Source organism: Tricharina praecox, assembly GCF_024521635.1.
Source record: "Tricharina praecox strain CBS 144465 chromosome Unknown BZA05scaffold_25, whole genome shotgun sequence".
NCBI lineage: Eukaryota > Fungi > Ascomycota > Pezizomycetes > Pezizales > Pyronemataceae > Tricharina > Tricharina praecox.
Window position 1 is genome coordinate 153975 of NW_026250427.1, and position 19585 is coordinate 173559.

Consider the following 19585-nt stretch of genomic DNA (forward strand, 5'->3'; position numbering starts at 1 on the left):
GTCCAGAACCGCCGTTTTTGCGCGGAACGTGGGGTTCCAGACCCCCACACGATCCAATCCGCCTGGGGGTTTGGAAATAGCTGCATAGGTCCATGCGGCGTTTGGACGGGCGATTGAAGATCGTGACGGTCACGGTGACGGTGGCGCAGCAACTGCGCGGTAGAAGGCCTACTCTACTCTACGGTACTCTGCCGTAGTGAGTGTGATATCGGCTCTCCATCGTGCATTGTACCGGCCGCAGCCACACTTAGTTTACCATTGGGAAGCTTACAGCTTCAGAGACATGCGGAACCGAAGAAAAAACAAAGCAGTTTCCCGTGGTACACACCTCCTAGGTACTTGGTGGTAGTAGTAGGGTAGGTAGACTTTGTTTTTTTGTTTTTGTTTTTTGGACCAACCGAGACTAGGTCGTGAAACGGTGTCTCCGGTACGGCGTCCATCAGGTGCATTAAGTAAGTTAGGTACCCAATGCAACGGGCGTGGTTTATTTTAGTAACAAGGCGCACCCACTACCTAATACCTACTATTACCCGCGTCTCAAAAGTACGCCCATCGCACGGGACTCAGGGGGAGCGAGCACGAGTGAGATATTGTGTATGTACTGGAATGTATACGGACACCCGATTGCTGATCCCTGCACGAAACGAAACGAAACGAAACGAAATGGAATCCGCAGCCAGCTAACACGGCTACATGTGTCTTCAAGATGGTCTGTAGCCTATCAGACAGGAAACTGGCACATTCCATCGCGGTGACTCAACGGACGGGAGAAACTTCGAGAACTTTCACGATTCAGTCTATCGCGCACTGGTCTGTCGTGGAGGAGTCACATCGCAATTGAACACAGTGTCTCGTACTAGCTGTTGTACGTACAGCCGTGTAAATCCGAGAAAACTATTCCGAGTACATATGCTGAGGCCGGAGGCCGGAGTAGACGGTAAATACACACCTGCAGACCAAACAAAACCACAAACTCCGATCGATCGCAAGAAAAAAACACATCATACATCCATACACACATATCTACATGTTCAAAGGCCCCAATGGCTCCCGGAAACCGATATCGCCTGCGGAAGCAACGTCACGCTGGCTGGCTGACCACGCCGGGAACGACGACCTCCTGGCTCCTCGTGCTCTTCTGCGTCCTCTTCTCGCTGCTGTTCTGTGCGCTCCCGGCGTCGGCAGCGGGAGCGGCAGCGGGGGCGGAGGACGAGCACTCGGTGCACCCCGGACCTGGTATGTACCAACTCTACTCTGCACGCACATCGGGCCGACTACTGACCGCGGGCAGTCATCGGCATCGACCTAGGGACCACCTACTCCTGCGTCGGGATCTACCGCAACGGCACGGCCGAGATCATACCGAACCGGTACGGCGACAGGACTACGCCGTCGTTCGTGGCGTTCACGCCCGACGGGCAAAGGCTGGTCGGTATGCCGGCAAAGAACCAGGCTGCCGAGAACCCGGGGAATACGGTCTTTGATATCAAGTAAGCTTTATTTTGTTGGGCCAGGACACGTGGAACTAGCACTGACGAAGGCGCAGACGGGTCCTCGGCCGGCCATTCGACGACCCCTCGCTCCAGCGCGACACGGCGCATTTCCCATTCGTCCTGCGCAACCGCTCCGGCAAGCCGGTGGTCTCACTCGACCTCGGCCGCGGCCCCGGCGCGGAGGATGTGTTCTTCACGCCCGAGCAGATCTCGGCGCGCATCCTGTCGGACCTCAAAGCCAGTGCCGAGGCGTATCTCGGCGAGCGCGTGACGCAGGCGGTGATCACGGTGCCTGCGTACTTCAATGACGCACAGCGGAAGGCGACGATGGATGCTGGCGCGCTCGCGGGGCTCGAGGTGCTGCGCCTAGTTAATGAGCCTACGGCGGCCGCTATCGCCTACGGCATCGATGCTGAGTCCGAGAGGAAGATCATCGTCTATGATCTCGGCGGTGGGACCTTCGATGTCAGTCTGTTGGATATCGAAGACGGGGTCTTTGAGGTTTTGGCTACGGGGTATGTAACTACGACTCAGTTCTTTCCCCGCCATCCATCTACCCGTCTGCTCACACGGCTGGGGATCGTAATGGTGATACCCATCTCGGAGGAGAAGACTTCGATAACCGCGTGATCGAGCACTTCACCGAGCTCTGGAACACCCAGCATCCCGGAAGCGACGTGTCCAAGGACCAGCGAGCCATGTCGAAACTGAAGAGTGAAGTTGAGCGAGCGAAACGAGTGCTCTCGACCGAGAAGGTTGCCAGGCTCGATATCGCCTCGTTCCACGACAGCAAAGACTTCTCGGAAACCCTGACACGAGCTACGTTCGAAGAGTTGAACCGTGAGCTCTTCCGGAAGACGCTGAGCACCGTTGAAGCGGTACTCAAGGACGGAGGAATCAGCAAGGGCGAGATCTCAGATGTGGTCCTCGTCGGTGGCTCGACTCGGATTCCGATGATCCAGGAAATGTTGGCGCTGCACTTCGGCAAGGAGAAGATCCACAAGGATATCAACCCCGACGAAGCGGTCGCCCAGGGAGCTGCCATCCAGGCGGGGATCCTGGCAGGCGAGGGCGGTCTTGAACTTGTGGGGCTGATCGATATCAATCCCCTGTCCCTGGGCATCGAGACGCAAGGCGGCGTCATGACCACCTTCGTCAAGCGGTTCGCTGTGATTCCGACGGTAAAGAGACAGGTCTTCTCGACGACTCAGGACAACCAGGAAACGGTCGAGATCAATGTCTTCGAAGGTATGCACATACTCCTCCCCAACGCCGCACATACCTAGCCTTGCACCGCGAAGTCCAGCTGACGGGAAGACACCCACAGGCGAACGAGCCATGGTCTCCGCCAACAACCTCCTCGGCTCACTCCGGCTCACGGGAATCCCCCTAGCCCGCCGGGGGGTCCCACAGATCGAGGTGACCTTCGAGATCGACGCCAACGGCGTGCTCACAGTGAGCGCTCGGGACCCGGCGACAGGAGCGTCACAATCCGCGGAGATCACGAACCAGGCGAACCGGCACTCGCCGGAGGAGATGGAGCGCATGCTCGCCGATGCCGAGAACTACGCCGAGCAGGACAAGATATTTACGCAGTCGGCGGAGGCCAGAATAAACTTCGAGGTAAGCTCGCGATGACGTTGGCCGTACGAGTTCACGTGGGCTGATGCTGAACACGAATACCTCGCAGGCGCAAACATATTCGGCACGGAGACTGGGCAGCGATCTCGAGAAAGCACTGTCTGCGAGGGACCTGAGGTCACTACAGAAGGCGGCCGATGATGCGACTGAATGGTTCAAGTGCGCTCACCCCCTCTCCACTCCTTCTAGAAATGACCAATTGGGAAGTACATATGCCTCTAACAAAGCCAAAGGAAAACCGATGCGCCGACAGCCGACGAAATCAATGCGAAAGCCAACGAGCTGGCGGAGACGGTATCGTCGATCGCCTCGAAGCTCCGTAAGTGCCCCACGCCTCGTTGAGTGCTATCCTAACTAACACACGTTCGACGAATCACAGACGAGTCCGCTCGCCCCGTCCACAACGAGCTGTAATATTTTTTGAACGTCTAATATACCCGTTCGGGGAGGAGGGATGATCACTAAATGTCTGGGTGTACGTACGTACGTACAGAAGTAATGTAATCCAATCTTCTGGAATTTGTGGGATTGTGTACGGAAGGGCAATCGTCACGTGCTAGTTCTGTCCGAGAAGGCTCCGGTCATCCTGACTGTGGTCGATATCGATCGATCGATCGTGTTCGAATGAAACCTGATAGCGTACCTACTCCACTTTGACAGCTGTGGTGACGTTTTTAAATTTTGTGTCTCGTCTCGTCGACCGAACTTTCCCACATTGACCGTCACTCGCCCATCCCACCATCTAGGCTGGATCCCGAATACGCGGACGATCTTCATTGGACCTGTTCTTTCTGCCCACTTCATTCTAGCAGCTTCATCCAGCGACGGTACACCACCACCGTAGGTAGCACCGGCTGATGACGCGTCGGAGTGATTTTTGCCTCTTCGTAGCTCACTCAGCACGCCGTCACAGCCCGATTGTTACACACTCGGCCTTAACTAAGGCTGTCTGCCGCTCGGCGCTCGAACTCAGCAGGGTTCAAAAAACAGCAAAAAAAATGAGAAGCTCCCACCCCGATTTGAACGAGGGACCTGTCGATCTGCAATCGACCGCTCTAACCCCTGAGCTACGAGAGCCGCTGATGTCAATTAAGCGAGTGACAACTTTCTGAAACACACATAAGAGACGCCGTCCTTGGTGACGGCGCTCACATCAGCTACAACCACAGTCAGCTAGAGTACGGACATCATAGGGGTAAGCCGAGACCCACCACCCACCATCCACCAAACATCGCACTCGCTGCCCAGCTGCACAGCTGCACGGAATCTTCAACCTCCGACTCCAAAATTCATCAGCAGGCGTTGGGCTGGGCCGCAGAGGCGAGGCGAGGCGTGAAGATCCCAGGGTTGCGGCTTGCCCGATCTGCAGTAAGCGTTCTTCCCGCGGCCCGCTGCGGGCAAAAGTCGAAACCTTCTCACGCAGACACGCTCTCGCGGTCCGGTGAGCGTAGAGAAACTCGTGGCACGCACACACAAGCGCCTACACTCCGTCGACGATCGTATGATAAGGCGTGGAATTGGTGGTTTGCATTGCGTCCGCAGAGATCACTCACTATAGGTACTGCCGGCTGTGGTGCGGCCCGCAGATGGCGATAGATACCTATCGTGTGCGGAAACTCTAATTATACCATTGGTACGTGCATACCCCATTCCCACCCCCCTCCCCCCCGCCGCGCCGGCATGTGGCCTACAATCATCTCCACAGATGTAGGAGCTGGGATCGGACGGATGGGGTGGTCATTTCGTCGCCTTCCCTCGGCCGTGGGGTATCGTCATCCACGGCTATATAAAGGCGGGGTAGGCAGGCACACACGGAGTGCACCCGTAACTCGATAAACCGAGGGCTCCAAGCGATGCCCGGACTTGGACTAAATGGACAGCAGGAAGGAATACGCTATCTGCGAGCTAGCGCGAGGCGGGTCAAAGTTTAGGAATGGGGTACTTACATGTACGAAAGATCCCTTGGCCGCACCACTTGGGCATACGGCTTGCGAATGTCTCATGCCTCGTCAGGAAACCTTCGGGAATTGCACAGGGTATCGTATCCGTGATGGTGGAGGGCCGGTGGTCCGTATGGACTCTCGGAATCCGGGTTATATGGCTTCGAAAGATCGCGGCATACCTAAATGGTAGTTAGTGCACCTTCGCAACACGGCAGTGGGCGAGCCCGTAACCATAGTTATGCACCTGGGTGGTGATAACTTCCATAGTGATATCAGTAACACGATATACCGGCCGCACTGGTAGGTGGACGAATTGCTATCCAGATTGCGGGTCATACGTCAAACCAAAAAACTCACAAGCTGAACGGTTCACCGTGTCCAACTAACAGACAAGCCCGAAGCGCGGGGAGGTCGATCCCCCAAAGCCGTTAGTGATGGTGGCCACGGTAGAAAATTAGCTGCAGAGAAATCCCGGCGCAAGGCTGAATATCAGGCTCACCGTGTGCGCCCTCTCCGCACCGCACACGTGCATAAGCACATGGACATACACACTGGAAACTCGGGAAATTAGAGTTGAATAGCACCTACATATGAGAGGAGTGTCGTGGGGCCCCACCGATAGTATCTGCCGGCCACCACCAGACCTTGTGGTTTGGGGTAGGTAAATGATCTTTCCCGGCCCGCTTCATCAGCTGCGTGGTTGCTCGCTGGAGCTTGTGCGCAGGGAAATGGGGATCGCAAACAGAAGAGGGATTTGATGGTGCATACTTGGTGCTTTAGTCGACTTTCGCATATTTTGGCCGTAGGGGATTCCGTTGCGACCTTCTGGGACATGGGGTAGGACTGCATGTACCTATGCTTTCTTTGCCGGCACACTGTCCGTCTTGCTGCAATAACCCCCACACCCCTTGAGACGATGTTCAAGTAAGAAAGTGGAGCTGCATACAACTTCGTGTCCGTTTGAGCATCGTAAGGTAGCGGAAATGTTCGTCTCCGCCTTTCCCGAGCCCCGGTTGAAGATTTTCAAAGGAATTGTGTACTCTACTCTTCAAGGAAATGTATCGTGTGCTTGGTTTAGTGCTCCGCCTTTGCGGCCGTATTGGTATCTGACACTGTGCGGTTGGTGGCGAGGGTTTGTGAGGATGGGACAATGTTTGCTGTGGCGCACTTGTGGTGAGTCTGGCTTTGTACGCCGTGTTTATTCAGCACCATCCAGGCTTCCCACTGACGATGACGTCGGCTTTGCAGGAAATCAATTTCCGCTCACGGAAACTTCAGGAACTAACCCCGGTATACCCATAAGTACGCGATGCCGGAAATGATTTGAACGGATATGCTGTATGATATAGTGTTGACTTGGCATGGCATTTGTAATGGTGCCGGGCATCGGATTAGGGTTCAGGGCTTGGCCACCCGGTTGGCCGACGTGACGTCCTGTGACAGAACCACCATGGAAAACGTGAGCATGCATATGTGCGTCGTGCTTGATACCGACAACTTGGAGCCAGCAGCTTCCCAACAAACACCCAATCGACCCATCCGGATTACCGCGCGGGATGAATGGCCAAAACAGTCCAAAGCAGCAGAAACTTCAACGCAGAAGTATGTAGCCCCGTGCGAATGCAGATGGCCACGTAATTCTAGAGACACAACTTGGCGGCAGCCCCCAAGGGAGAAGCCTGGATGATCCCTCGTCGTTGCACGAATGGTGTGTGTGCGTGGGGCCTAGCACCCAGCTAGAGCAAGATATCAGTACGTACATACGGTTTTGGTTCTGACAACGTTGCCAACCAGGACCAAGTACCTATCTCCAACAAGGGAGTAAGTGTAAAACATACGATGCTGCACAAGATCATCCGACTCGACCACAGGGGGGAGGGGGGTGTGCATGCTTTGACTCGGTCACTCACGGGTTTGCAGGTTAATGATGGTACTATCGTTGCCTAAGGCGTGACCTGACTCCGCAGCGACTAACCGTTCACGCTGGCCACCACAGGTATCAATCGGTTCCTGACTCCCAAGCAGGCGAATGTGACCTGCGAGTTGACCAGAGATACCCTTGCCTGATCACTCCATGCCCCGAAAAACCTGTTGGTCGACCCTGCAACAGCCAGTCGTGCGAGCACAATCCTGTCTATGCGGGAAATAGCAACTTCCCCTCTCGGAGCTTGTAACCAGCCGATGAGGGGCCCATCGGTAGCTATCTGGGATCTGGGGAGCACCGAACACCTCGGTAGATACCTTTGCATATGTGGGGATGGGGGGGGGGGGGGGGGGGGGGGGGGGGGGGGCAGTAGCTGAGCAGGCGGGGCATTCAAAGCATGCGACACCCTCCGCTTGGTTAGGCACTGGTTAAGCCCAGTTGGAACGAACAAGTTGGTGGTCCGCCCTGCCCAACATATTCCTAGAGTAGAACGTTTCTTCTGGATACTGGCTGATTGAAAGCGGCGGCCGTTAATACACGCATGAATGGAGACCGTAAATAGTAAGCTAAGAAGGGTGTAAAGATTGCGTTATGATAGTGAAGAAACTCGCACGTAGTCTTTCGATATCAACTGGCACCGACTATTCTGATGATGGCAGTGCTCCACGAGAAGTTAGCTCCTCGTTGTTGACTGACTGCGCTAGTGCCCAATGATATTAGGCAAGCTTCTCACATCGGCAGGGTTGGGGTTGAGGCTGGAGGTTTGTGGCGTAGTGTTGAAATCGGCCGGGTGAGGAAACACTCTCGGGAGGATTTAATAGCTAAAAGCGGAGCTTTAACAGTCAGTCAGACAGGTCTTAGAATGGCGCGGATATATTCAATGCTTGCGGCGTAGGCGGGCTGTGTTGTTGTATTTCCGGTGAACGTCAGACGCCAAGCCATAAGCGCGACTGTGCGAGTGACGGATTATGCATACATCATGATGTGTCAACCACTCATGCGTTCTCATGCGTACCGAAAGTGCACATCACAGCTGAAGTAACCAGGTGGAAAGTTTCCAAGGCACGGGCAAGCACAAGAGTCACTAGCAAGAGGTATCGGCGTAGCCGGAAATCTTGTCATAAACCGGACAGTCCCGGCCCCGACCCCCAAGTACCAGGCCTCGAGGCTCTACTGGCCGGATCCCGGGGGTCGGTGAGGGCGAAAACTGAAATGATGATGGAAGATGGCTGGCCTTGAGAGCCCAGAAGCGTGGTCGCTCGAACACCAGGTGTCACTCGAGCGCTCGGCGCATGTGTGTGCTGATAGATCTTGTGGGAAAGAGACCAAAGTGCATTGCCTGAATCGGGCAGTAGGGAAGACTGAGACTCGCGCTAGATATGAAAACTCTGCAATGTCCATCCAAACAAGAAAAATCACGAGCGATAAATCATGGCGTCTCCTCGTGTTACGAGCCGCGCTGACGGTAGACGGTAGGAAACAAGATTCTTCGGGAAGACATACCAGCTGGCCTCATTACAAATCTACGCAGTAAGCCCAATAGGTGGAATCTAGTTGGGAAGAAAGCATCAACACCGTGAGAGTCGTAAGAGGATGACACACATGAAATTCGTGAAAACCATGAGACTGGGTATGGAGGCCAATTCCTTTGACGGAATATTGGTAAATTCCCGGAGATAGCGCCTTTGTCAGTATATCCGCAAGATTCTCGTAATTGGATACGTACGAGAACCGAACCGCTCTAGTTGCATCAATATGTTGGCTAGTATGATACTGAATATCGATCTATTCGAATCGGTGAAGATGAGTTCGGAATTCGCGGATTCACCGGTCATATCCCTGTGGAGCCGGACAAACCATCGGGATTCCCGAGTAGCCTCCGCACAGGTGGCATATCCGGCCTTGGCAATGTTCTTCTGTTTCTTGGTTCGCCATGCAACCAGACCGTTCCCAGCATGAAATACGTATCCGCCTTGAGGCTTTGGATCGCCGCTGTCGTGAGGCAGCTCCGAATCTGTATATAAATGAGGATGCAACTTCCGGAGCTGAAACGCGACACGTTGCTGAGGTATACAAGCTTCACCTTTTTCCTCTTTGCACCAAGATATATCAATACGTTCTGAGCCCGGACCAGCGCATTAACCTCAAAACCTCGTCTGTTGCACGCTAGTCCAACCACTTCATGGATAGTCCAATAACTCATCGGTTCCGTCGTAATGCTCGCAAACCTTCCCCCTTTTTGATCACCTGCATCAAAAATCGTATTCGATATGACCGGAATGACAAAGTATCTCCAAGTCCAGTTACGGAAGTTTCGATAATACAACCCGATAGCCTAGAGTTGTTGCAACCACCACAAGCACCACCGAGTTTACGATTGGCTTTAGTAGTAGGACGCTAGTTCTAGGTGGCCACTGTCTATCTGTCCCCAGTGCGTAGTGGTGGTGGTCGAGATGCATTTGCAAGGCGAGAGCTGGGCGGAGGTTGCCGCTGCGACGGGAGTATCAAATCATGACCCAGAGGAGGTGGTGCCGTTTTATTCGCCACGTGAATTTATTGTGAAGGGACGGACTGATTCATTTACATCTGTTGGGGTCTGTGAGTGAGTTATTGAGTCTTGCGAACGCGCGATCTTATCTTATCTTCCAGTGGCTAGCCTGTCACGTGATGTCAGTGGTTGCACCATTTGGAGCCGCCTTCTCATCACCAGTCCGTCGCCAAACACGTCGGCCACAACACACGAGCAGTGAGCAGCCGCCCCAAGCACCAGTTATCCGACCAACAGTTACCCGACGGTTCCAACGGCGACAACCTTAAGGGCCAGACAGAATTCACGACAACAAAAATGCCTGCACGCATCTCATTCGTAAATCAACCTTGCCACGCGAGCGCAAACTTGTTCAATCTGAGGAAAGATCAGGAATCGGCTAACACTGCAAGGTGCAGTACAGACCCACGGGGCAGTCGCGTCGTCAAGCACGCCAAACCCACGACCACGACGTGTTCGAGGGACTCCCGGTCCGCAGATGGCGCCGCGATTGGGTCTCGGTTGGTAAACCCGCGTCAACGATCACCGCGCCGCAGCCCGAGCTCCCCCTGCCGAAGGATGCGCACCTCCTTTCCGCGACGTCGCAGGGACTCCTTGCCGCTGCGCGCGCGGGGTCGAGCAGCGAGGACGCGCCGAAAGCTCGTGAGCCCCATCATGCCGAGCCGCTGTTTCGCACCAAACGCTGGGTCCGCATCGCGAAGGAAATGGAGCCTCCGGAGCCTGTCTACCTCGCCAAGATACCGGTTTTGTCGGGAAAGAAGGCGGAGGAAAATCCTGCTGCGAACGGCGCCGCGGACGGAGGCGGTGTCTCTGTTGGTAGCATTAACCCGAGGAGACGCGCGCCACCTCCGCCCAAGAAGAAGAACAAGCGTCCTGGACGCAAACCGGGGTTCAAGAAATCCGTTTCTTTCGTCGATGGGCAACAGTCGACCGATCCGGCGCATGAGGATCAGCCGCAGGCCAACGTTGATGTCGACATGATGGACGTTGACGCCGCTACCAAGATGGAACTGGTGCCCCAGAATGCTGTCACCAAGGAGATTGAGAAGGCCGAGACCACCACTGAGGCTGTCATCATAGCGCAGAAAACCGAGGCGGGTGCGCACCACTCGCTTCCCCCCAAGCCAAACTTCTAGGAGTGGGAGGTTGCCATTTGAGAGGCCGCCATATGTTTGTGTGCGTTTTAGGGATCTGCTTGGTTGTTTTATTTGCTGGTCGCTGTTACATGCTTGCTTCTTCGTGTTAGAATTAGCCCGGGTCCCCAATACCTGTTTTCATTTGATTGTTCTCGGCTTTTTTTCTTTTCTTTTTCGATTCGTTTATTTTGATGGTTCTGTTGTGTAATTCGCACGACATTATCGCGTTCTGCGATGGCCAGAGGAGAGATGGAGGGCCAGAGAGCAGATGGAAAAGGCAGTGTGCTTCTAAATACAGTTCCGGAATGGGTCGTCAATCTCATCTAATCTTTCCATCGCAGATGTCATCAGTCTGGAAGTCTATCCTTAATCTCCGCTCTTAACGCGGCTATGATCTCTCATTCAAGAGGCCTTTCGCGTATGCCTACCGCACTGGTGTAAAACGCCCCTTGTGTTGTGTTACGCGTCAGCCTTTGCCTTAGCGCTTCCCCAGATGGGAGGAGCTGATGCCCAGCCCTCCATGCTTTGGGTACTTTCAATATCAATCATACCCCGCGATCGTTAACAACTCACTCACCGGGCTCGGTACAGTACATACCGCAGCTCCAGAACACAACCTCCCCCCAGCAATCCGCCTCGGCTGTCTTCACAGGTCCCCACTACTGCCTGGCACGAACCAAACGACAATGGCCGGACCTCCTCTCGTCAACTTTGGCGAAGAGCTTAAGGTATGCTTCGGGGAAAGGGATGGGATGCTGTCGCGTGCAACGCCCTCCCGCAACTGTGCACACCCCCGGTTCCGTAAATCCTCATCTAACTGACGTTTCGCCCTTGCGATCGTTAGGACTCCTTCAAACCCGTCAACACCTGGGTACGCGCACACCTCACCCGTCCACCCCGCAGTTCGTCGCCGACACAACTAATACCTGCGCGTTCCTTCGCACCATAGGTCGCTAACGGCATCGCATGGCTGGAGGACATACAGGCCTTCTACCGTGAGCGCGCCGTCATCGAGAAGGAGTACGCCGCCAAGATCAATGCGCTATCGAAACGTTTTTACGATAAGAAGTCGAAGAAGAGCGCGTCCTTGACCGTCGGTGATACGCCCGCGTTGACTCCAGGGTCGCTGGAGAGGTGCGTTTGTGTGGTGACACCCTGGAAAGGTGCGCGATAGTGGGGCGGGATCAGGGCTGACTTGAGGCCTGTGCGCAGTGCTTCGTTGACGACTTGGACTACGATCCTTACAACCACCGAGGCTTTGGCGACAGAGCATGATACGTTCTCGACTGCGCTGAATACGCAGGTTGCAGACACGTTGAAAGCTATCGCGACGCGGTATGAGGACTATAGGAAGCGGTACGAGTCATTGTCGCAGAAGCTATTGGCCGAACGGGATTCCGTCTACGGCGATCTGAAGAAAGCGAAGAACGGTTACGATGTGGAGTGCAAGGACGTGGAGGAGAAGCGACAGAAGGTCGACAAGAGCTACGACTCGAGTAAGGCGAAAGCGCAACGGTCATACCAGACCGAGCTCGTCGAGATGAGCAACGTCAAGGTGAGCACGTGGATTCGAGGTGTGGAACCCGACTGGAGCTGATGACGGGCACAGAATACATATCTCCTCCAGGTCGAGGTCGCAAACCGACACAAGCAGCGTTTCTACCATGAAGACTTGCCCGAAATCATCAACGTACTACACCCACCTACCTGATGCACGAGTGACACTGCGGCTAACTACAGGAAGTCGCTTCAAGACCTCAACGAGACACGAGTTGCGAAACTCAATTCCCTTTGGACACTGAGCAGCAACCTCGAGACGACTTGTCATCAGAACTCGATTACCTACCTCACTACCCAAGCCTCGGAGATTGCGCGCAATCTTCCAGTACTTGACTCTGGCATGTTCTTGAAGCATAACATCGCCGGATGGATGGAGCCAACGGACTTTGTATTCGAGGCCAGCCCCATCTGGCATGACAATCCCGACATGGTAGTTGACGACGCTGCTCAGGTTTACCTCCGGAATATGTTGCAAAAAAGCCGGAAGGGAATGGAGGGCCTGAAGACGGAGGTCAATAAACGCAGCAAGGAAATTGAGAAACTTTCCGGTCAGTGGGACGCCGTCAAGATGGACGAGAGTCAAGCGCAAAAGGAAGTTGATGTTGTTCGCGTATGTCCATAATTTCTTGAAGTTGGTGTTTGCCTGTGGACTGACATTTCTAGGGACTGCTTTACTCGCGAGAAGAGATTTTACCTCATGCGTCTAAGCTCCTTACTTGCCAGGTTGAAATTGATATCATTGTCAATACCGTCGGAGATGTCGCCCGCGGCATCCAGTCCCATACGTTCAAAGCCACGACTTTCAAGATTCCTACCAATTGCGATCTCTGCGGCGAACGAATCTGGGGACTTACCTCCAAGGGCGCGACATGTACTGACTGTGGCTATTCTTGCCACTCGAAGTGTGAAATGAAAGTGCCGGCAGCCTGTCCCGGTGTTCTGGACAAGGCGGCCAAGAAGGCGCTGCGAGGAGAGAAGAAGGCAGCATCATCAGCCATGAAAAACGGCGGAGGAAGCGAAACTGATCTGTCCGGTAGCGGCAGTCTAACGAGATCCAACACGGTTGCCTCCGTGAGCTCGAATTTGACGGTAGCAGGAAATCGACTGGGAACCAAGTCGGGGAGAAGTCCCTCGATTTCCGCTGCCTCCATGGTATCTGTCGCTTCTACCTCCTCCTCTCCCCCCGATACCGCCCCTGCCGTCCCACGTATGGCCGCGCCCATCATGGCACCACCCCCAGCCCGCCGAGTTCTCGCTCCTCCGCCGGACCGGTACGTCGCCCCGCCTCCCGCAGAACTCGACGCAGATGATTCACCTCCCGTCACACCTACAAGCTCCATACACACCGGCGAAGCACACGATACGGGGAAAATGTTGTACACCTTCGCAGCCGACGGCGAGAACGAGCTGCGCGTATCCGAAGGTGTCATTGTCACCATCCTCGAAGACGACGGCAGCTGGATGACAGTCCGTCGTCCAGACGGCAGTGAAGGCCTCGTTCCAACCTCATACGTCGAGAAGATCATCGTGGCCCCTCCTACACCAAAGGTTGGAAAGCGTGGTCCGCCACCACCAGTCAGACCTCGCGGCGTGAAGAAGGAAAAGAAGGTCCGCGCACTGTTTGAATACTCGCCCAGGGGAGAGGATGAGGTCGCTATGCACGTGGGCGAGGAGTTTATTGTGCTTGAAAGGGATGTCGGAGGCTGGGTTAAGGTTAAATGCCCTGATGGAGAGGGGTTGGTGCCCGGAACGTATGTTGAAGACGTGTAAATTGATTGTGGACTCTTTGTATTGCTTGGTTTTGTTAGGGTGTTCCGTTGCTGCGATGCGTATTTGGTTTGTAGGCTACCCGGTACGAAACGTGATCTTCATTACAGTAGAGGCTTTGCGTCGAGACGCAAAAAACAGGCTGTGCACGAGCTATCGTGGCGTCCTTCTTCGACATCAAAGAGAATTGGAGTACCGTTATGCTCAGGTTGTTCATAGGATATTGCTTGGAAACCAAAAAAAAGAGGATACCCCCCATGAGGACCAGAAGGATACGCTGGTTAAATATATTTCGAGATGGAAATTGGTTATTACCATGTTCGTAGGATATTGTCCAAAGCAAAAAGATTTCCAAGACCGACGTTCCAAAACAGGTTTACCTGACGTAAAACTAATGAACTTGTGATATGACTAGGTTTACCGTAATAAAGTCAGGAAAGTATCAACTTTTTACAAGCTTCGGAGGCATGGGATGCTTGATGAGGTTTCTGATGATTGCTTGAACTTTGTCTTTCGGTAACCCTACCGAGGGCAGCAACCTCGCTGCGACTTTTAGGGTCCGTTTGGATGGCCTCAGTTTTCAGTTCCAGTTTTAGAGCGAAATTCAGTTCCCCGCCGGGACACCGAATACTGTCCAGTTTCAGTTTCCGGAGAACTGTGAGGTGAGGTGAACAGGGTGTTTGGCAGTTCTCAGATAACTCAGCCATAAGTCTGAATAATAGGCTTCACAAAACTTTAATAGTGGACATATCGTGGCCCTGCTTTTTTCTCTTCCCGTAAAGGGAGTCCATGGTTGAAATTAAAATGCGATACTGAGTGGCGGCAAAGAAATGACCTCTCGAGATCAGTACCAGTTTCGTCGCTGGAGCCGCACAGTTTCAGTTTTTTTTTTAAAGTTTTTGTGCCATCCAAACGAGGTCTCAGTTTTGTTTCCTCAGTTTTTCGAAAAACTGAAAGTTTTCGCTAAAAGTGAGGCCATCCAAACGGGACTAGGTATTAGAGAGTCAACAACATCGTTGAGCCTCTAGGAGGTTTTCCGACGATCAACCTCAATCTAGGGGGCGCATCGCCTCTGGAAATGTTCAGTCGCGATACAATTACTAATTGGAACTCGCAGTCGAGTAGTGCTCACAACACTAGAAGTTGACGTCACGTGAAGTCTCTTAATGAACTACGGACTTTATTCGCTACAAAAACCATCCCCATACCTCCATACTTGAACACTGTCTTCTCCATTTCCGCTACGAAAACTCCAACATCTATCTTTTGTTACTTGTCTATTGTCTGCCACCCGCCCACCATTAGGCATGAGAGGAGCGATATGTAGATAGATAGGGGGAGGAGATCATGGACGATGGATGAGATAAGATAGAAGGAGTGGCTAGCCGGATCGGGTGGTCTCGAACGGTGGAGAGCAGTCTGTAGCAGCAGGGGAGAGCCATACATAATATGGCTCTTCGAAGTTGAATACAACTTTAACTTTTTCATCATTCTTCAATTCACCGTTCGTTTGGTCGTACTACGTGATTGTCCCTCTACTATTTAGTACAATCATCTAGTATCAATTCTATTGCCCCTCAATCAGTGATTAAGAAATTCACAATCCGGATCGTTGCGGCTGAACTGCAGCTGAACTGCAGCTCAACTGCGGCTGAAAACGCACATGGTGGGGATGGTGCTATTGCCGATTGGCTCCTTGAAGTTGTCACCGCCACGATGGTTTTCTGCATGGCTTGTAGCTGCGGGGGCTATCGTGAGGCGTCATCTCGAGCTCCACTACCGGTCGCAGGCCTGACGAACGTCATCGGCCATTACCCAAACCTTCACCGACCAACAACCCAGCAGCCACGATTGGCTTAGTTTGTACTTGATGGATCCTCTCTCAGTTACAGCGTCGGTTGCCGGGTTGCTGCAGGCCGCGGCCAAGGTCATCGGGTTTCTTTCCAGCGCGGCCGACGCTCCCAGCACGGTACGTAACGTGCTCACTGAAGTCCAAGCGCTGAATGGGATCTTTCATCAACTGTCGGACTTCATTAATCATTTCGACGAACAAAGCATGGCTCAGAAATCTAAGATCTCGGTCGAACATCTAGTAATCACTTTGACTGGCTGCGTATGTACCTTCTCTGAACTCGACGCGGAGCTCGAAAACCTCAAGACCGACGAGGTCACCGGCCCAAAGTCTGGGCTGGGGGCCTAGGATAGGGTGAAGTGGGCCGCGAAAGAGCAGGATATCGCAAAGATACTACGGAATCTGCAAATGCACAAGTCATCTCTGACTCTGATACTGTCTTTTTATACAAGGTCGGTCCCACATTTTGTCTTGACTCTTCTTTATATGTACCATGCTCCACCGCCAGAGGTATCCGTACTGAGCAGTCACTGATGCTGGAGTTCAGTGCGTCGATACAGCAGATACAACACGAAATGGTGGAACTGAAGCAGCTCTTGACATTGGAGTTGCGCACGGATCCAGAACTTGCTCATCGTCTGGCCATGGTCACTTCACCGGGGCGTATTGACGATGGGTCCTCAATCCGCTCGAAAACGTCGATCCTCTCAACAGAAACCGAAAGATGCTTCCGGGGATTCGCAATCGCCTACGAGAAGGCTCTAGTTGAAACCCGTGTGTATAAAAAGGCGTCCAGAAATTCATCAACTGGCTCCTTTAAGAGCATCCAAACGGCGGATTCTAATTGGTCTTAGCTCACGGAGCTGAGCATGGCGCAGATTTCGAACGTATCAATCATCCGCCTTCCCGTATATATTTTCGAGCTAAGTAACGGGTATATGTACCAGCAGGATAAGCGGAAGCCTGGTGGTAGTGCCACCAGCGGGTGGCTCTCTGTGGCACAACTCCAACGGCTGCGTCAGGGAGGCATCAGAATCAGTACCACAGTTCGGCATCGATTGACACCAACGAGCGAAAGAGGCTCGCTGTTACTTGCCGCAGCTGCGAAGGGCCACACCATCGCTGTCCAATGACTTGTAAACACCAAAGGCGTCGACAAGGAATTGCGGGGCGTAGGGGGTTATACGGCCTTGCACTGTGCCGCCCTGGGTGGACACAATGATACAGTGCAGCTACTGCTCGACCGCGGCGCCACCATGGCAGCCAAGAATGAAAACGACTTCACACATCTGCACTGCGCGGCACATGGAGGGCATGGTGCTACAGTGCAGCTACTGCCGAGTTGCGGGGCCCAAATCGAGGCGAAGACCAAGGGTGATCGGACCGTGCTGCATTACGTGGTTGACCGCTCATGGGAAATGGCGCCCTCGCAATTCTATCGCTGTGTCGATGTCGAAGAAAGGACCAAGCACGGTCGTATGGCGCGGCACTCCTTGACCCACGACGGGAATGAAATAGTGCAGCTGCTGCTTGATCGCGGTGCTGACATCAATGCCGGGGCCAACAACGGTTTGACTGCGCTGCATCACGCGGTCCTGTATTCTTACAACGACACTATGCTGCTGCTGCTTGACCGCGGCGCCGACATCGAAGCCAAGGACAATCGGGATCAGACAGCGCTGCACACCGCCGCCTGGCACGGGCATACACCTACAGTGCAGTTGTTGCTTGATCATGGTGCCAACATCAATGCTAGGGCCAACGATGGCGGCACGGCGCCGCACTATGCGGCCCTATATTCGTACAGCGATACAACACAGCTGCTGCTCACTCGTGGTGGTGAAGTTGATGCCAAGGATAACGACGGTCTGACGGCCCTGCATATCGTCGTGACAAACACGAACTCGCATGGAATTGCGAATAAGCTGCTAGCTTTTGGAGCAACCACGCAGGCAAAGACGGAGGATGGCCGTACCGCGTTGCAAATCGCGGTCCAGTCCGGATGGAACAACGGGGTGAAGACGCTACTCGACCATGGCGCCAATATCGGGGGCACGGACGAGAGCGGTTCGCCGCTGCTCCACCTTGCTGTCCGGAGTCGGTGCGAGGAAACGCCACCGTTGCTACTTGAGCAGGGCGCTGATGTCGAAGCCAGAGATAACGACGGGCGAACTGTGCTGCATATCGCGATCCAGTGCGGATGGGGAACCGGGGTACGGATGCTACTCGCCCAAGGTGCCAACATCGAGGCCAAGGAAGATACCGGCTCGCCGCTGCTGCATCTCGCTGCCAATACTGGGTGAGAGCTAATGTTGCCGCTGCTGCTTGAATGTGGAGCAGATGTCCAGGCCAAAGACAAGGACGGTCAGACTGTGCTGCATATCGCAATCCAGTGCGGATGGCGACTTAGGGCGCAGATGCTACTCGAACACGGCTTCCATATCGGGGCAAGGGATGCCAACGGTTCCACGCCGCTTCACCTCGCTGCTCGTAAAGGATCGGATGGAATCATTTCTATGCTGCTTGACCGCGGAGCGTACATCAACGCCAAGGATAAGAGAGGTCGCACTGCGCTCCATGTCACGACTGAGGAAGACTAATAAGAGACGATCGTGGTATTACTTAGTCGTGGTGCCATCATTGACGCCAAGGATGACGACGGTTCGCCGCAGCTTCACCTCGTCGTCCGGAATCAGCAGGATGGAGTGATGTTGCTGCTGTTTGACCACGGTGCGGACATACAGGCCCAGGATACCAGAGGCCGGACTGCGCTGCATAGTGCGGCCCAGTGCGGATGGTATCAGATGGCGCTGATATTACTCGACCATGGCGCTGACATCCAGGCCGAGGACGCGACCGGTTCACCGCCGCTTCACATGGCTGCCCAATGTGGGTGGGATAGGGTAATGTCGTTGATGCTGGATCGCGGTGCGGATGTGCGTGCCACATATAAGGACGGCCAGACGGCGCGGCAATTCGCCAAATTCAACCGGCACGAGCTTGCGCCGCTAGTACATCTCCGTGGTGGAGTGAGGTCAGCCAATGTGAGGTACCCGTCGCCACTACTACAGTCGTCACTGCTCCGACTGTCACTAGTACGGAGGAGCGACGGCGGGAAAGGAATTAGCGATGTTGAGCGGGCGAGGAGGAGCGACAGATCTCTTGGACTTGTTGTTGTCTGGGGAGTGGGCGGAAGTCTTGAATTGTGACGATAGAAGAGAGAGTGTGTGAGTGAGAAGGCATGAGTGAGAGTTGCAACTGGAGTCTTCTTGTATTGACTGACTGACTGAAGAGAAGAGAAAGAAAAACACGAGAGAAATTCCAATCTTTGTATAAAAAATGATGCATATATATCAGTATGTCAGTAAAGTTCCCCACGACCATGTATCAGCACTCGGTGGATTTCCTTCGCCGCCGTGGCGGCACACCGGTGCCCCGTCCATATCACCCATTCTCCTGGTGGAGGTTGGGAATTCGACCAGCGGGCACGTCTGTCTTTCAAGCAACTAGCCTTACCACGTCATATCTCCCACTGATCACAACTCGGAGTCCAGCAACGATAACGAATGTGAAAACGCAATCGTAAACGAGACATATGCTGAAGAGTTAAGCTCAGACCTTCCTGTTGACGCTCGTGTGTCTGCGAAGCTTCAACTCCGACTGTGTCACGGCTCGCGACGGAATGACGAAGGGAGGGTCGGCGCAAGGATCGGGAGAGTTG

General features: G+C 53.9%; 5 protein-coding genes and 1 non-coding gene across 6 annotated transcripts; 5 read left to right on the forward strand and 1 right to left on the reverse strand.

Moving 5' to 3' along the window:
• Window positions 1–1043: 1043 nt before the first annotated feature.
• On the forward strand, window positions 1044–3548 carry BZA05DRAFT_447668 (heat shock protein 70 family; the record flags this gene model as incomplete). Its single annotated transcript, XM_051487175.1, has 8 exons — window positions 1044–1236; window positions 1292–1490; window positions 1547–1962; window positions 2028–2741; window positions 2821–3116; window positions 3184–3293; window positions 3368–3453; window positions 3514–3548. 8 exons carry the CDS (start codon window positions 1044–1046, stop codon window positions 3546–3548), a joined length of 2049 nt encoding a protein of 682 aa, XP_051336568.1.
• Window positions 3549–4138: 590 nt separating this feature from the next.
• On the reverse strand, window positions 4139–4211 carry BZA05DRAFT_t254. The gene has a single exon. It is a non-coding gene; the product is annotated as a tRNA-Cys (tRNA).
• A 5515-nt stretch (window positions 4212–9726) lies between these two features.
• On the forward strand, window positions 9727–11063 carry BZA05DRAFT_407362 (uncharacterized protein). Its single transcript, XM_051484627.1, has 2 exons — window positions 9727–9867; window positions 9948–11063. Exons 1-2 carry the CDS (start codon window positions 9847–9849, stop codon window positions 10683–10685), a joined length of 759 nt encoding a protein of 252 aa, XP_051336569.1. The 5' UTR covers window positions 9727–9846; the 3' UTR covers window positions 10686–11063.
• Window positions 11064–11218: 155 nt separating this feature from the next.
• Window positions 11219–14243, forward strand: BZA05DRAFT_407364 (uncharacterized protein). The gene is made up of 7 exons (XM_051484628.1): window positions 11219–11413; window positions 11530–11556; window positions 11635–11819; window positions 11898–12240; window positions 12295–12375; window positions 12430–12855; window positions 12909–14243. Exons 1-7 carry the CDS (start codon window positions 11372–11374, stop codon window positions 14013–14015), a joined length of 2211 nt encoding a protein of 736 aa, XP_051336570.1. The 5' UTR covers window positions 11219–11371; the 3' UTR covers window positions 14016–14243.
• A 1483-nt stretch (window positions 14244–15726) lies between these two features.
• Window positions 15727–16320, forward strand: BZA05DRAFT_142611 (uncharacterized protein). The gene has a single exon (XM_051478915.1). It carries the CDS (start codon window positions 15883–15885, stop codon window positions 16210–16212), a length of 330 nt encoding a protein of 109 aa, XP_051336571.1. The 5' UTR covers window positions 15727–15882; the 3' UTR covers window positions 16213–16320.
• Window positions 16321–18341: 2021 nt separating this feature from the next.
• BZA05DRAFT_142626 (ankyrin repeat-containing domain protein) lies at window positions 18342–19190 on the forward strand. The gene has a single exon (XM_051478916.1). The coding sequence runs from the start codon at window positions 18573–18575 to the stop codon at window positions 19071–19073; it is 501 nt and encodes a 166-aa protein (XP_051336572.1). The 5' UTR covers window positions 18342–18572; the 3' UTR covers window positions 19074–19190.
• Window positions 19191–19585: the final 395 nt, after the last annotated feature.